Raw genomic sequence first — 17,742 nt, forward strand, 5'->3', positions numbered from 1 at the left:
TGGAAAAGCTTTAGATACATGTGTACAATACCATGAATTTTTGCTGCCCCTTTTAAGACCTAGTGGTGTACAGTTGGATAAATCCTACTCCTCACTTAATGGCACACTAGAATCAGGCTTTCCAACACCTTATCTGTTTGCCTCTTTTCTTCATCCCCAACCCCTCCATCCTGTTTGTTGGACACCAACAGGCATAAAATTCCTCATTTCTGTACCAGTGTTTTGTATTACCCAACACAGTAAGTTTTGTTGATATATATGTAAAGTGATATTTCATTGTTATTTTGTATTTCCCCATTACTGGCAAAGTTTGTCTTTTCACAGCAGGACACCTATTTGTTAACTTAGAGTACTTGTGTACTTTTGATGTTAACTAACTATAATGTTTCAGTTTGTGACTTGTGCTTTGGGAGTCTTGTATTTAAAAGTCCTTCCCTACCTCAAAGTCTGAAAGATGTTCTCTTGCCAATCCTCCTGTCACTTTTGTTAAGTGTCACTGTAGCCAGCCTCAAGTGCTACAGTAACATTGCCCTTCAATGCTAAACTGGCTGTTGTTCTTGGGCTTGGCAATTTTCAATGGGGAGAAAAAAATACTTCCCAATCTAGGCATGTGTTTGTAGTCCTGGCTAACAGGGAGGCTAAGGTGAGAGGATCACTTGAGCCCAGGAGTTCCAGGCTGCAGGGAGCTATGATCATGCCACTGCACTCCGGCCTGGGCAACAGAGTGAGACTCAAAAACCAACTAACCAGCCAACCAACCAAACAAACACACACACAAAAAAAACGCTTCCCAACCTTTTTCATTTGTGGATCCTGATACTTTTTTGCTTTGGGTTGCTATTTCTTCATTACAGTCAGATTTAACCACCTTTCCTTACCTCAGGGGGGATCTCTGGATTTCTATGTTATTTTGACAAATCTGTTGACTTGCCTTTGTGGTTTTTCTAAGACTGGGTTTAGGACAGAATCAGAAGCCCTAAACAATACCCATTTGTAAAGGCTTTCAAATGACTGGGAAAAGGTTCATGATACAATGATGAGTAAAAAGCAAGATATAAAACTGCTTACGATGTAATCTCAATTGTATGTGTATACATAAGTGTGAGTGTGTGTTTATATACCCACACTTAAAGGGAAAACATGCTGATATGCCAAAATGTCAGTACCTGTAATTATTTTGGGGTTGTGGAATTATAGGTGATTTTTATTTTCTTCATTATAAATTTTCTGTGTGTTCCAAATTCTGCCTCTCCAACTTTTGGTCAGTTAGTGTATTTTTTTAGCCAGGAAATTTCATTTTTTAAAATAAATTATTGTTTTCAACCTTTTAGATTATTAGAGGTATCTTCAAATTATTTATTTAATTTGCTCTGTGGGTTTATCCTTTTAGATCAGTCTGCTTTTTTTTTTTTTTTTAATCAATGTGCTGTTTTATTTAAAGATTTGAACCCATATGTGAGTTTGGGTTCCATTTTTTTTCTAATGCTTTCCTAAAATATATTTTTAATTTTTATTATGAAAAAATTTCTAACCTACAAAAGTAGAAAGAATAGTATAATGAGCCCATATACCCACTCTGTAGATTTAACAGTTGTTCACATTTTATCAGATTTGTCTTATTCTTTTTACTGAAGTGTATATTAAATTACACACACCTTGACATTAAATTCCTAAAAATATGTGCCTCTAAAAAATTAGATTTACCTACTAGCTAAAACCCTTTACACATTTGACGTGATGAACTATAATTTTTAAGACTGTTATTTAAAAAACATCCCCTAAGATTTTTCTCTTCTATTTTTCAATCTTCCAAACCAGGATTCTGGGTTTCCGCCGAGCCCCCTTGGTGGTTGGCAGATTTGTTAATCTTCGGACAGAGATTAAACCTGTTGCCACGGAGCAGCTGTTGAGCACCTTCCTAACTGTAGGTAAGAAGATTGTAGAGGACATTTATATAGGGGAGTGATTAATAAGTTAAAATGGGGCATTGTTGAGCAAGCTGGTTTCTGACTTTTAGGAATTAAAGAACTTAAGGGAATACAAAAGCAAATCAGACAACCAGCTCTCACGTTATTTGGGAAAATGAGTCTAAAGGAGATGGCAGGAAATTGAAACTTTCCTGTGTACTCTTGTGTTGTCTGTGACATAGGAAGTGAGGTAATTTAGTGATAGTGAAAGCAGGTGATTATTTCCTTCTGCTTTCTCTTAGAGCTATTAAGTCTCAAACTCAGAATTTGGCCTAAATTGGTTATTGTTTGTATATCATTGGCTCAGTTGTTTTTACATATGTGTATATATATGTTTTCTTGGAAACTGTCTCCATCTCCTTAGAATTGAGGAAATCTTAAGGCAACTCTTTGGGAGGCTCAGAAATTCTTTTGTAAGGTTGTATTTGGACCTGGAAGGTCAATAGGCCTACTACTTCTTCAAGGGTTAACCTATAACTCGTCGTGCCTGGAACTGGCTATGTTGCCCCTGGCCTCTGTTTTCCATTATCTTAACTCTGAGGTAAGAGATCTGAGCTAAAATTCTCACTCCTGTTCTTGTGAGCAAGATGAGAATGGGAAGAATCCAAAAGGGCTGTGGTTTCTTGTTTCCACCTCTTCACCTTGACTCTTTTTCAGTGATACAGTGCTCTGCATTAGGGTGTGACTGTTGAAACAGACATTGCAAGATGAACTTCACCTTGCTTTTTGCTAGAGTGAGTGGATTTACATTTAAAATGAGGAAAAACTGAATATTTAAAGGACTTATGACAGATTCATCATTCAGAATTTCAACTTATAAGGCTTGGGCTGTACTTTTCTTATAGATAACCGAAAGCATACAGTGTTAGATATTGTATCAGATATTTTCTAATTACCTTTGGTTGTTCAATTTTATGCTTAGCAAACATGAATTCCTGGTGGGTGCTGGGATTGAGGGAAAGAGTCCAAGAAGAATAAGTCAGGGTACCTGCTCTTCAAAGGCTCACGTATGGTTAACTCATACATTGTATGAAGTGTGGGGAAGGGAAAAGCAGAGGGTTTGTAGAGGAGGTTATTAACACTTGAACTGAGTATTGAAGAACCAGTATGAGTTACCAAGGCAGCAAAGAGGAAAGGGCATTGGCAAAATAATGGGAATATTAATGAGAACAAGGGCATAAAGACTGGAAAGTAATAGGGCGGGTAGAGGGATTTGACTGGAGGTGAAGTTTTTAATAATCATCTGACCTCAGCATCACCTTGTTGTTATTGTTGTGTTTTTAAGACTTTATTGTTTTTAGAGCAGCTTTAGGTTCACAGCAAACCTGAGAGGAAGGTGCAGAGATTTCCCAAATAACCCCTGCCCCTCACACGCATAGTTTCCCCCATTATCAACATCCCACATCACAGTGGTACAGTTGTTAAAATTGATGAGCCCACGTTGACACATCATAATCACCCAGAGTCCATAGTTTACATTCGGGTTCACTCTTGGTGTTGCACATTCTGTGGGTTTGGACAAATGTTTAATGACATGTATACATCATTATAGTATCACACAGAGTATTTTCACTGGTCTAAAAATCCTCTGTGTTCTACTTATCATTCTCCACCCCTCTCTCCAATCCGCTTGCAACTACTGATCTTTTTACTGTCTGCATAATTTTGCCTTTTCGAGAATGTTACATAGTTGAATCACAGTATATAGCTTTTTCAGAGTGGTTTCTTTCACTTAATAATATACATTTAAGGTTCCTCCATGTCTTTTCATGGTTTGATTTCTCATTTCTTGTTATTGCTGACTAATGTTCCATTGTCTGATATACCACAGTTTATCCATTTACCTATTGAATGGCATCTTGGTTGCTTCCATGTTTGGGTAATTGTGAGTAAAGCTGCCATAAACATCTGTGTATAGCTTTCTGTATTGACATAAGTTTTTAGCTCTTTTGGGTAAATACCAAGGAGTGTGATTTCTGGATTATATTAAGAGTACATTAGGCCGGGCGCGGTGGCTCAAGCCTGTAATCCCAGCACTTTGGGAGGCCGAGACGGGCGGATCACGAGGTCAGGAGATCGAGACCATCCTGGCTAACACGGTGAAACCCCGTCTCTACTAAAAATACAAAAAACTAGCCGGGCGAGGTGGTGGGCGCCTGTAGTCCCAGCTACTCCGGAGGCTGAGGCAGAAGAATGGCGCAAACCTGGGAGGCGGAGCTTGCAGTGAGCTGAGATCCGGCCACTGCACTCCAGTCCGGGCTACAGAGCAAAGACTCCGTCTCAAAAAAAAAAAAAAAAAAAAAAAAAAGAGTACATTTAGTTTTGTAAGAAACTGCCAAACTGTCTTCCAAAGTGGCTGTACCATTTTGCATTCCCACCAGCAGAGAGTGAGAGTTCCTGTTGCTCCTCATCCTTGGCAGCATTTGATGTCATATTTTGGATTTTGACTATTCTAATAGGTGTATCTCATTGTTTTAGTTTGCATCTCCCTGATGACATATAATGTAGAGCATCTTTTCATATGTTTATCTGTCATCTGTATATCTTTGTTGAGGTGTCTGTTAAGGTCTTTGGCTCATATTTAAGTTAGGTTGGTCGTTTTCTTACTGTCAAGTTTTAGGCGTTCTTCCTATAGTATGGCTAACAGTCCTTTGTCAGATATGTCTTTTGAAAATACTTTCTCCAGCTGGACATGGTGGCTCATGCCTGTAATCCCAGCACTTTGGGAGGCCGAGGTGGGCAGATCACTTGAGGTCAGGAGTTCGAGACCAGCCTGGCCAATATGGTGAAACCCTGTCTCTACTAAAAACACAAAAATTAGCTGGGCATGGTGACACACACCTGTAATCCCAGCTACTCGGGAGGCTGAGGCAGGAGAATTGCTTGAACCCAGGACGCAGAGGTTGCAGTGAGCTGAGATCATGCCACTGTAACTCCAGCCTGGGTGACAGAGTGAGACTCTGTCTCAAAAAAAAAAAAAAAAAAAGAAAGAAAATATTTTCTTCAAATGTATAACTTGTCATTTCATTCTCTTGTTGCAATTTTTAAAATGTATTATTAAGTAAGTTGATATAATAATATTAAGTAAGTTGGTATATAATACAAGAATAACTAAAATCTATGTAGCCCCAGCAACCTACACAAGTATGTTCACACTGTTACTTTATCTGATCCTTTTGATGATAGCATGCAATAAGTAGGTGAGGTGTTGCCCACATTTTATACCTAAGAGTGGAGGCTTAGAAGTGGCTAATGACTTTCCCAAAGTCACAAAACTACTAATTGTTAGCCAGGATCCAAACTCAGATTTTAAGACTCTAAAATCTTTCATTAGTTTATAGTCTTTATTTATTCAGTACAACTTTATTTCACTTCTGTTTGACAGGCGCTGAGCTAAGTGCTGAATATGCAAAACTGAATGACCTTCCTATCTTCAAGGATCTTTGTCTAATGGGGGAGCCAGACATGTACAAAGAGTCTGTGGACTGTGGTGGTGGGAGTGGGAGTGGGAATAGGGAGATGGCCTAGAAGTTATGGCCAGGATGACAGTTAATTAGTGAAGGTGATATTTTAACCAAGTCTTAAAGGGAAAATAGCAGTCCCTTAGGTAGATACAGTGGGAAAGAATATTTTGGGTTTGTATTTAACATTTTTTGTGCTATAGATACCTTTGGCAGTCTGGAGAAGCTTATGGATCCTTTCTAAAAATAAAGGTTTTAAATACATACATAAATTAAAATACATAGATTTATAAATGAAACCAATAATATTGAAGTATAATTTCAGTATCAAAAATTTTAAAAAGCAAGTTTAGATACAGTAATATGTGCTTTGTTGTTTAACACATTAAATAAGCTCTATCAGAGATTAGTCACTATTGTGATTTCAAACTATGATTATAAACAGTATTTTGAGATTATCTGCAACAATGCTAGTATGATATGAAAAATCTGTGATTTCTTGTAGAGACAAAGTCCCATGACGGTTTGCTCCCTGCCATCATAATAGAAGGAGATGCTAATTTTTAGTAGAAGTTAGTGAAAATAAAGATGTAATTTTTTTCCCATCGAGCTTACAGGCCCTATGAGTTGACCCTGTTCCAGGAAGAGGACAGAGCATGGACAGAGGTGAGGAGCAATGAGAGAAAAGCAACAAGCTCAGGAGACTGTGCTGTTTAGCTGAAGGAAAGGATATGTGGGGCTGGCCAGTGAGGAAGACAGCTGGTCAGGACAGTGTCACTGGAGGGCCTGTGTACCATGCTTAGGAGTTGAGACTTTCTCTTTAGGCACTAGAAAGCCATTAAAAGAGTTCGAATATGGAAAAATCAGATATGAATTTCAAGAGCAAATTGTGGCAGCATTGTCAAGGGTGCATTGGGAAGGGGAGAATGAAGAGCTGAGAGCACTCTGGAAGTGCTGTGAAATCATATGTAATAAGAGAACTAAAGCAGGGACAGGGAATAGAAAGATTTAAGAGCTATTCAAGAATTGGAATGGAAAGAATTTGGTGAACATTTGGGCTGGGAGAGCAATTGAGAGAGAATAAAAAATTAAGAATGACTCCTAGGTTTCTGGATTGGATGACAAGTGATTAGTGGAGCTGTTAACTATTTTAGGAATGTAGGGAGAGGAGCATATTTAGGGAGGTGGAGCAGAGAAAGATAATGAATTTAATTTTGGATATTTTGTTTCCTTGACAGGAACATCCAGGAGTAAGTGTAGACTAATCATTTAGGAGCTAAAGCCTACAGTTTAGGAGAAAAGGCTTGGCTGAAGCCACATATTTTATTGTCACAGTTGGTAGTTCACCCAAGGAGAGCATGGAGACTGAGGTGGTCAGAAGACCAGTTTTTAAAAGTTTGGCAATCCAGGAAATAGAGATTCAAAGCCTCAGTTCATGGCACTGAAATGGGGATATTGAACTCTGGAAAGGTAGATTGAACCATGTTATTAAAAATAAGTAGCTGGCATCAATTGGTGTCTGACAATATGTCAGGCACTGTGCTAAGCATTGCCGCCATGGATTGCCTCATTTACTCTTCACAACCTAGTGGTGGAGGAGGTAGTATTGTTGTCTCCATTTTACAGAAGTTGCTTAGAGAGACTAAATTACATGCCCAGAGTCTTGCAATCTCATGATTAAACTAGTCTAAATGTTAACCCCAGGAACCTGACCTCAGACTCCACATTCTCCCTTCCAGTTATGAAGATTCTTATTTACCAAACTCAAGAGTTTGTATTTTATCCTGTAGGAAACAGGTTTCCTATACCAGGCAATATTTTGTTTGTTTTAGGGCTTTGAATTTTTTTTGAATCAGTAATGGATTCACACAATTCAAAATTCAGGGAAATTCAGGCCGGGTGTGGTGGCTCACGCCTTTAACTCCAGCACTTTGGGAGGCTGAGGCAGGAGGATCACATGAGGCCAGGAGTTTGAGACCAGCCTGGCCAACATAGTGAAACTTCGTCTCTACTGAAAATACAGAAATTAGCCAGGTGTGGTGGTGCTCGTCTGTAATCCCAGCTACTTGGGAGGCTGATGCAGGAAAATCACTTGAACTCGGGAAGCAGAGGTTGCAGTGAGCCAAGATCATGCCACTGCACTCTACCCTGGGAGACAGAGCAAGATTGTATCTCAAAAAAAAAAAAAAAAAATTCTGTGAAATTCAATGAAAAATTTTCTTGTCCGTCCAGTTCCTTCCCCTTTCTCTGAGTGGCAACCTCTAATTAGTAATTTCCTTATGTCTTTTTGTGTATGAATATATATTTTTATCTATCTCTACCATTTTATACAACATATGGCCCACTTTGCATACTTTTGCATCTTACTCTTTTTACTGAATACATCCTAGAAATCTGTATCATGTACAATGAGCTTGTTGTTTTACACTACAAAGTGTTCCATTATTTGGGTTTACCATAATTCATATAACCAGAATTTTATTGGACTTATATGTTGTTCCGGTATTTTGTTTTTACAACCAGTGTTGCCCAGAATTACCTTGTATATATGTCAGGGGTCCCCAACCCCTGGGCTGCGGAATAGTACCAGTCTGTGTCATGGTAGGAACTGGGCCGCACAGCATGAGGTGAGGGGTGAGCAAGCATTACCGCCTCAGCACCAGCTCCTTGTCAGATCAGTGGCGGCATTATATTCTCATAGGAGCACAAGCCCTATTGTGAACTGCGCATGTGAAGGATCTAGGCTGCGCGTTCCTTATGAGAATCTAATACCTGATGATCTGACATGGAGCAGTTTCATCCTGAAACCATTGCCACCCAGCCCCCAACCCCTGTCTGTGGAAAATTGTCTTCCACAAAACCAGTCCCTGGTGCCAAAATGGTTGGGGAACCCCCATACGTATTATTTCACACATGAGCAAGCATTTCTAGAAATGGGAGTGCTACGTCAAAGGGCGATAGGTGTGGCCACATTATCCTATATAGATGTTTAACCAGTTTATATTCCCATAGAAATATATGAGAGTGACTCTTTCTCCTAGCTTCACCAACAATATGTTATTAAACTTTTGATTTTGTGTATTTCATATGTAGCATCTTTTTGTTTGAGAGCTATTTGTATTTTCTATTAACTGTCTTTGCATATCCTTTGCTCATTTTCTGCTGTGTCATTGGTCTTATCGCTGTATAGGAGTTCATCCGTAGGGCGGATAGTCTTCTGTGACATGAGATGTAAATACTCTCTCTCAAATTTTTTTTTTTTTTTCCCCCGAGATGCTCTGTCACTCAGGCTGGAGTGCAGTGGCACAATCTCAGCTCACTGCAACCTTTGCCTCTCAGGTTCCAGCAATTCTCCTGCCTCAGCCTTCCGAGTAGTTGGAATTACAGGTGCATACCACTACTCCCGGCTAATTTTGTATTTTTAGTAGAGACGGGGTTTCACCATGTTGGCCAGGCTGGTCTCAAATTCCTGACCTCAAGTGATCAGGAGTTCACTTATTATGATAGTTGCCAAATGGTGATTTTTTTTTTAATGCTCTCTCTCAGCAGTATCACCAAATGATAATTTTTGTATTTTTATTTTTTTTGAGACAGAGTCTCTGTCACCCAGGCTGGAGTACAGTGGCACGATCATGGCCCACTGCAGCCTCAACCTCCTGCTCTCAAGCAATCCTTCTACCTCAGCCTCCTGAGTGGCTTTGACTACAGGCGTGCGCCACCATGCCTGGCTAATGTTTTTACTTTTATTTTTATAGAGACGGTTTCATTGTGTTGTCCAGGCTGGTCTCAAGTGATCCTTCTCCCTCGGCCTCCCAAAGTGCTGAGATTACAGATGTAAGCCACAGTTCCTGGCCTTCAAATGATTTTTTTCATTCTATCATTGCTTCTAGACCTATTAGTTGTCATTCCGTTGAAGGGTAGAACTCCCCCGCCTCCACACATTCATGTGTTTATTTATATCACCATGAACTCACTATGAGCTACAATTTATTACCATTTATAATTATTCAGATGCTTAAACTGTTCCACATTTGGCCAGTGGGAACCTCTACAAACTAGTTCCTGTGTCATTTTAGAATGGTCCCATCATTCTCCAAGCACTTTCTTGCAACTAGCATAATGCTGTGGTCCAGGCTCATCTTGTACTTTCTCTAACCCAGGCCTGAAGTCAGCTATTTCTTCACATTAAAAGGATACAGGCGTATCTTTTTCTGTATCTGTGTATTAAACCCATCAATTCAGGCCTGGCACAGTGGCTCATGCCTGTAATCCCAGCACTCTGGGAGGCTGAGGCGGGTGGATCATGAGGTCAGGAGTTCCGAGACCAGCCTGTCCAATATGGTGAAACCCCATCTCTAATAAAAATACAAAAATTAGCTGGCGTGGTGGCATGCGACTGTAGTCCCAGCTACTCGGGAGGCTGAGGCTGGAGAATTGCTTGAACCCAGGAGGCAGAGGTTTCAGTGAGCCGAGATCACGCCACTGCACTCCAGCCTGGGCAAGAGAGAGAGACTCCATCTCAAAAAAAACAAAACAAAAAACAAACAAACAAAAAACCCATCAATTCAAACTAGTATTTCCAATTCTAATTCACCACTGCAGGATTTATCCTGGCTTTCTCTCTTTCTGTATGTTTAACTCTCTTCTCCACTGGTGAGAAGCCTGGTTACTGTTACACTCAGTCTGTCTACTTATTTGCTCAACTTCCCCCCTTCCTCTATACCTCCCCCTCTATGTAACCAAACTCTTGGCCACACTTGGCCTAGTACCTGACCTTTTTGCCTTCCCCTGGGCACTCTGGCCAAGATCTCAGTCCTAATGAAGAAGAGGAGGACGTTACTTTCCTTTAATTAAAGTTGAGTTCAGGCCAGGCGCGGTAGCTCACACCTGTAATCCCAGCACTTTGGGAGGCCAAGGTGGGTGGATCACCTGAGGTCAGGAGTTCGAGACCAGCCTGGCCAATTGGTGAAACCATGTCTCTACTGAAAATACAAAAATTAGCCAAGCGTGGTGGCATGTGCCTGTAATACCAGCTACTCAGGAGGCTGAGATGGGAGACTTGCTTGAACCTGGGAGGCGGAGGTTGCAGTGAGTCAAGATTGTGCCACTGCACTCCAGCCTGGGTGACAGAGCAAGACTCAGTCTCAAAAAAAAAAAAAAAAAAAAAGGAAAATTAGTGAGTTTAGAGGCCGGACATGGTGGCTCATGCCTATAATCCCAGCATTTTGAGAGGCTGAGGTGGGCAGATCACTTGAGTCCAGGAATTTGAGCCCAGCCTGGCCAACATGGCAAAACCCCATCTCTACCAGAAAAATAAAAAATTAGCTGGGCATGGAGGCATACACCTATAGTTCCAGCTACTCAGGAGGCTGAGATGGAAGGATGTCTTGAGCCCCAGAGGCAGAGGTTGCAATGAGCTGAGATCACGCCACTGCACTCCAGCTTGGATGACAAAGCCAGACCCCGTCTCAAAACAAGAACAAAAACAAAACAAACAAAGTGAATTTGAAGGATCCTGGTGATGGTAGTTGATGCCAGAGAGAGAGACTGGGTAGAAAGGATACAGGAGGCAAGGGCAACTTGCTTTTGGGTGTATATCCTTTTGTACTTTTTGAATTTTTTTTATACTGTGTGCTTTTTTTATTACCTATCCAGGAAAATAAATGTTTGAAATATAGTAAACTCAGGGTCTTTGTTTTCACCATGCCTATTTACTTAGCTACTCTGTTCTGCATTATTTGGGAGAGAATTTGGAGTCTTCATTATTTCCTTAAGTGTATTTGGCTCCTTTCTGTCCTGTAGGAAACAATACTTGTTTTTATGGGAAGTGCTATTACTGCCGAGAAACAGAACCAGCTTGTGCTGATGGAGACACAATGGAGGGATCTGTCACACTTTGGCTTCCAGATGTGTGGCCTCTGCAGAAACACCGTCACCCATGGGGCAGGACTTACCGAGAAGGCAAATTGGCCAGGTAAATGCTCCTATGAGCCATTACTTAATTCTCCCCTTTGCCTAGCCAGGTGCCAATTCTGTAAAGGAACCAGCACTTCTGTCCAAGAGTAAAAAGAACTGTGGAGTCAGGGGCAAACCCAGTAGGTAGGAACTCTGTCTTCTCTTTGTATGTAACAGTGCCAGGTACAGTGTTGACACTCAGTGCTGGTGATGCTGCTTGTCTCCAGGTGGGAGTATGACGAGAGCTACTGTGATGCTGTGAAGAAAACATCCCCTTATGACTCTGGCCCGCGCCTCTTGGACATCATTGACACAGCTGTCTTTGATTACCTGATTGGCAATGCTGACCGCCATCACTATGAGAGCTTTCAAGATGATGAAGGCGCTAGTATGCTCATCCTTCTTGATAATGCCAAAAGGTGAGACCAGCAGGACTGTCCTTGTCAGGGAGGGGTTTCTGTGTATGAAAGAAGGGCATTTTCCAGAGCATCCTGGAGAACATCCAGAATACAGTTGATAGGTGGCGTCCTTCTTTTTCCACTTGGAGTCTTTGCTATTGGTACCTGTCGTTCTCTCTACTCTCAGGGATCTCAGTACTTCAAAAAATGGAAAAGCAATTCTTTCCAAGGAGTCTAAGACTCTATGAGCCTCTTCTCAGACAACTGGAAACCAGGGTCATTCATTTGTTACTACCTACATCATTCTTTCTTGGCTATGATATTTGGTGTTTAGAAACTTGAGAGATACAGATGTAATGGAGTGTAATTTGTTATTAAATTTATTCTATCCAAAGGTTCCTGCAATTAAAAAATTAATTTATTTGATAGGATGTTTTGCTATTTTTATGTTAGTCTAGGCCCATACTTTTGCTATCATGGGAAGAAGAGCTGTTGCCTAGTGTGGATTTTATATATAACGACAAGTTACTTTTATCTTGAATAAGAAAAGTTTATTCATTTTGAATAAATAGAATGTCCTTATTTTTTTAGGCCTGAGCTATTTGGAGAGCACATTGTATTTCCATTTCATATTCTGCATTCTCCATGGTGGCCACTTTAGTGCCACACTTTTTTAAAAAATTTTTTTTGAGGTGGAATCTTGCTCTGTTGCCCAGGCTGGAGTGCAGTGGCACAATCTCAGCTCACTGCAACCTCTGCCTCCTGGGTTCAAGCGATTCTCCAGCCTCAGTCTCCTGAGTAGCTGGGACTACAGGCACCTGCTAATTTTGTATTTTTAGTAGAGACGGGGTTTCACCATGTTGGCTAGGCTGGTCTTGAACTCCTGACCTCAAGTGCTCCACTCGCCTCGGCTTCTCAAAGTGCTGGGATTACAGGCGTAGTGCCACCCTTTTAGTTGCATTTAATAAATACTTACTAAATAGAATGCTTCCTTGGAGTACAGAATTTTCCAGGCCCTAGGTCACTACTGTTAACATTGGTTGTTGGAAATAAGCTAAGACATGGCTCCTCAGCAGAGTGCTTGGGCAGCATTTGCTAATGATGCCACCATCTTATACTGAACACCAGGCGCCTTGTGCTTCGCGAAAGATGGTGACGACCACAGAAAATGAAAGACCAGCAAACACTGCCTCTCCCTCTACCCCATTACAGCAAAGCACATAGCACTCATCCTGTGATACACATGATATTTGTTATTTGGTATATATCAAAATAGTTGCTTTGTCCATTCAGGCTGCTATACAAAATCCCTTGGACTGGGTAATTCATAAGCATTGGAAATGTATTGCTTAGTTTCAGAGGCTGAGAACTCTTAAGATGAAGGTGCCAGCAGATTCAGTGTCTGGTGAAGGCCTGTTCCTCAGATGGTGCCTTCTATGTGTCCTCATATGGCAGAAGAGGTGAACATGCTCCCTCTGACCTCATTTATAAGGGCACTAAACCCGTTGATGTGGGCTCTTCCCTCATGGCTTAATCATCTCCCAAAGGCCCTACCTCTTAATACTGTTGGACTGTTACACCAGGGATTATGAATTTGAGGGGGACACAAACATTCAGACAATAGCAGTTGCCTTTGCCTTGAATTACTGGAGGACCTACACTGTACTAAGAACTACCAGACTCCAGCTATTAAGGTGAACCTCTGGAAAGAGGGAAAGGTTGACAGTTTTCTAGAATCAGTTCTCCTTTTCTAACTCTGAATTGCTGCTAAGGTAATTTTTGCATCCGCTGTGAATCAGTTTCCTCAGCCTCTGTGAACAGTTTTTCCAATTTGAATCGGTACATATACTTACTTGTAGGGAATAGGATATTGGTAATTTGGGAGTAGAACAAGTGTGACTTCTTTTTACAAGTAGTGGTCATCTGCTTGTTTGTGGGAATCTAATATAAATGGCCTTTATTTCTCTCTCTGGTCCTTAAAACCTTTGCAGGCTTAGGGGTCTTCAAGTTCTCCCTTTGGTCTGTGAACTCCACACTGTGTTTACCATAATTATGCTCCAGTACCTTCTAATATCTTGGCAGGAAAAGGTCCCTTGTAAATGAGTATATTTGTTGTCAGATATTTTAGTACAGGCTGTTAGGGATCCTGTGTCTAATTGGTCATGCCCCGCTTGTTTTCAATTTAAGTGATTTGAGCTGCTGGAGCGTGAAATTATCTAGGATCACAGTTGAGTTTCATATAGAATTTGCTATTGCTTTGATGCTAAGAATGGTACTTCCACCGAATTCACTAAGTTTTAATTTAATTTTCAGCTTTGGGAACCCCTCGCTGGATGAAAGAAGCATTCTTGCCCCTCTCTATCAGTGTTGCATGTAAGTTGTGCATAGCAAATACATGTGCCTGCATTGCCTTCCTTTCCAGGCTCAGGTAACAGTACAAACATTTTCTTGGCCCTCAGACTTTCTGATGCCTGAGCCGTGCTTTTCATACTTCTCCAACCTAGAACCTCTGGAGATCCTGAAATGGGATATGAACCTCTGGAGATCCTGAAATGGGATATCAGGGAAAAGTGAAGGCAGATAACCCACAGCTCAGAATTCATCTCAAATTTTGTATGAATAGAAGAGTGTATGTATTCAGTAATACATGTCTATGTTTGGTTTAATAGCAGAATATAATCACCCACCCCACCGCCAAAAAAAAAAACAACAAAAAACAAACTGAGTAAAATCTGCATCCCTGGTTACTACACCTGGTTACCTTGTGGTTTCAAGTCCTCTCACTCACCCATCACATACCACCTGGGGTTCGCATATTTCAGTTTGAAATTAAACCAAAAGTAACTTTTTCCATAAATAATAATTGATTTTGGCCAGGCACAGTGACTCACTCCTGTAATTCCAGGAATTTGGGAGGCCGAGGTGAGTGGATCACCTGAGGTCAGGAGTTCGAGACCAGCCTGGCCAACATGACGAAACCCCATCTCTAATAAAAATACAAAAATGAGCCGGGCATGGTGGCAGGCACCAGTATTCCAGCTACTTAGGAGGCTGAGACAGGAGAATTGCTTGAACCTGGGAGGCGGAGGTTGCAGTGAGCCGAGATTGCGCCATTGCACTCCAGTCTGGATGACTGAGTGAGACTCTGTCTCACAAAAATAGAAAATAAATAGTAATTGGTTTTTTAAAAAAACCGGGAACAGAGAAATTGAAAAACGAGTCAAGAAAATGAGCTAAAGTCTAAGAAGCTTCTTTTCATCATTCCTGAAATTATTTTATTTTTTTATTATTATTATTTTTTAAATTTGAGACAGCGTCTGCGTCTGTCACCCAGGTGGGAGTGCCGCGGCGCAATCTCAGCTTATGGCAACCTCTGCCTCTCGGGTTCAAGCAATTCTTGTGCCTCAGCCTCCCGAGTAGCTGGGACTACAGGCACCTGCCACCAAACCCAGCTAATTTTTGTATTTGCAGTAGAGATGGGTTTCACTATGTTGGCCAGGCTGATCTGGAACTACTGACCTCAAGTGATCCACCTGCCTCAGCCTTCCAAAGTGCTAGGATTACAGGTGTGAACCACCGCGCCCGACCATCCTGGTGTAATTTTAGAGCATGCACATGAAGAATCAGCTGGGATTCACCTTGCTTAGCTTCATAGAAAAGCAAGTTCAAAAGCACCACTTAATACTGGTCAGCTCCCAGCAACATCATATCACATAAGACTGCCCTAGCAACTAGTCTCTTTCTCTTCTTTCTTTTTTTAAATAACAACAAAATTCTGTAGAAAGTAACAGTTTACCCAGGCAGTCCTTAATTGTCTTTATTAATGATGGGAACTAGTGATATATACAATCAAGAATTGTGCGTTTGTCTTTGAAGATGTTTTTGTGGTAGTTTTATCAGTCTGGTTCAATCAGGAGATAAAAAAGACACAGTGTGTTAAACAGAGGTGTTTAATATAAATACTTGTTTTTTTTTTTTTTTTTTTTTGAGACGGAGTCTTGCTGTGTCACCCAGGCTGGAGTACAGTGGAGCGATCTCGGCTCACTGCAACCTCCACCTCCCGTGTTCAAGCTATTCTCCTGAGTCAGCCTCCCAAGTAGCTGGGATTACAGGTGCCTGTCACCACACCTGGCTAATTTTTGTATTTTTATTAGAGACGGGGTTTCACCATGTTGGCCAGGCTGGTCTAGAACTCCTGACCTTGTGCTCTGCCCGCCTTGGCCTCCCAAAGTGCTGGCATTACAGGCGTGAGCCACTGAGCCCAACCCAATATAAAGAATTATTAAATTCCAATAACAGGAGTGACTGTAAAAGAAAACTAGGGCTGAGGGAGAGTACCCAAGGAAGGACAAACTTGGAAGGGGATCCCCTCCCAATGACTGGAGTTTGGACTTCAGTGGAGAAGGTTTAGCTCAACCCACCAGATAGCAGAGAAGTTTGCTAGTTTGCAGGTGCTGAACAAGCCAGAAGCAATTCTCCAGAGTGCAGGCTGGGTGTACATTCAAGCCATAGCTGGTGTCATGACATGCAGAGGGAGAGAGAGAATCCAGTAGGAACCTTCCGTGCTGCAGGTGAGGCACACATGTGGGCCTTCAGAGGGAATTGGGGCCAGGGTGAGCAGATGACCTTCAAATCTCTGGTTTCCATGTTGAGAGGGCCTCAGGAGAGTTATCCCCAGGCCAGGCTAAGGCTTGGGGTCACCAAGGACCCACACTTTCTGGGAATGTGGCTAGACAGGGCTTCACTGGATGACCTCTGTGCCTCCCCAACACCACTATCGACCCACAGAAGCATTTGGAGAGCCCCTTCCCCTTGCAGTGTGCCCTTAGCGCCCTCTAGTGAGAAAGCTTTAGGGGAAAGATGCTTAAATGAATCCCATCCGTTGTAGCAGAGCACATTTTGGTTTTGTTTGGTTTTTTGAGATGGAGTCTCGCTCTGTCGCCCGGGCTGGAGTACAGTGGCATGATCTCGGCTCACTGCAATCTCCGTCTCCTGGGTTCGGGTGATTCTCCTGCCTCAGCCTCCTGAGTAGCTGGGATTACAGGTGCCCGCCACCACGCCCAGCTAATTTTTTGTGTTTTTAGTAGAGATGGGGTTTCACCATGTTGGTGGGGCTGGTCTGGAACTCCTGACCTCATGGCCTCCCAAAGTGTTGGGATTACAGGCGTGAGCCACTGTGCCTGGCCAGCAGAGCATATTTTGAAGAGTGAATTTGGAGCTGAGAGGAAATAACGTGATAACTTAGTCACAGAGGAAGCTCTGATGCTCTGGGCATTTGTAATATATTTCAGAATAAAAAATAACTGTACTCCGTCTGTGCCTGTTTGTCCCTTCCATGCATGCTTTATGCAACAGTCTTCCTTAGCTTTTAAATTGTTGCACAACAGGCTGCCTTTTACAGAATCAAACATTTCTGCGTACCTAGTAATTCCTACTTTGCCCACAGAGAGCTAAGAACTTTTCTTCTCAGATAAATAAAAGATACTCTATAGTTGGTGTCTTGTTTGTTTTGTGCTGCTATAACAGGATACCACAGACTGGGTAACTTGTTTTATTTTATTTTATCTTATTTTGAGAGGGAGTCTTGCTCTGTCGCCCAGGCTGGAGTGCGGTGGCGCGATCTCGGCTCACTGCAACCTCCACCTCCCAGGTTCAAGTGATTCTCTTGTCTCAGCCTCCCAAGTAGCTGGGATTACAGGTGTTCACCACCATGCCTGGGTAATTTTTGTATTTGTAGTAGAGATGGGGTTTCACCATGTGGCCCAGGCTGGTCTCGAACTCCTGACCTCAAGTGATCTGCCCCCTTGGGCCTCCCAGAGTGCTGGGATTACAGGCATGAGCCACCACACCTGGCCAGACTGGGTAATTTATAATGAACAGAAATTTATTGGTTCACAGTTCTGGAGGCTGGAACGTTAAATATCAAGGTGCCAGCATCTGACAAGGGACTTCTTGCTGTGT

At 41.9% G+C, this 17,742-nt stretch overlaps 1 protein-coding gene across 2 annotated transcripts in view; it reads left to right on the plus strand.

Moving 5' to 3' along the window:
- The window catches only part of FAM20B (FAM20B glycosaminoglycan xylosylkinase), a 49,079-nt gene that overhangs the window by 25,653 nt on the left and 5,684 nt on the right, over positions 1–17,742 (plus strand). For both annotated transcript variants that reach the window (NM_001260759.1, XM_015121565.3), the window contains 4 exon segments: positions 1,819–1,928; positions 11,231–11,402; positions 11,611–11,802; positions 14,095–14,154. In NM_001260759.1, coding sequence (NP_001247688.1) covers positions 1,819–1,928; positions 11,231–11,402; positions 11,611–11,802; positions 14,095–14,154 — 534 coding nt within the window.

This window comes from Macaca mulatta, chromosome 1 (assembly GCF_049350105.2).
Source record: "Macaca mulatta isolate MMU2019108-1 chromosome 1, T2T-MMU8v2.0, whole genome shotgun sequence".
NCBI classification, from domain to species: Eukaryota; Metazoa; Chordata; class Mammalia; order Primates; family Cercopithecidae; genus Macaca; species Macaca mulatta.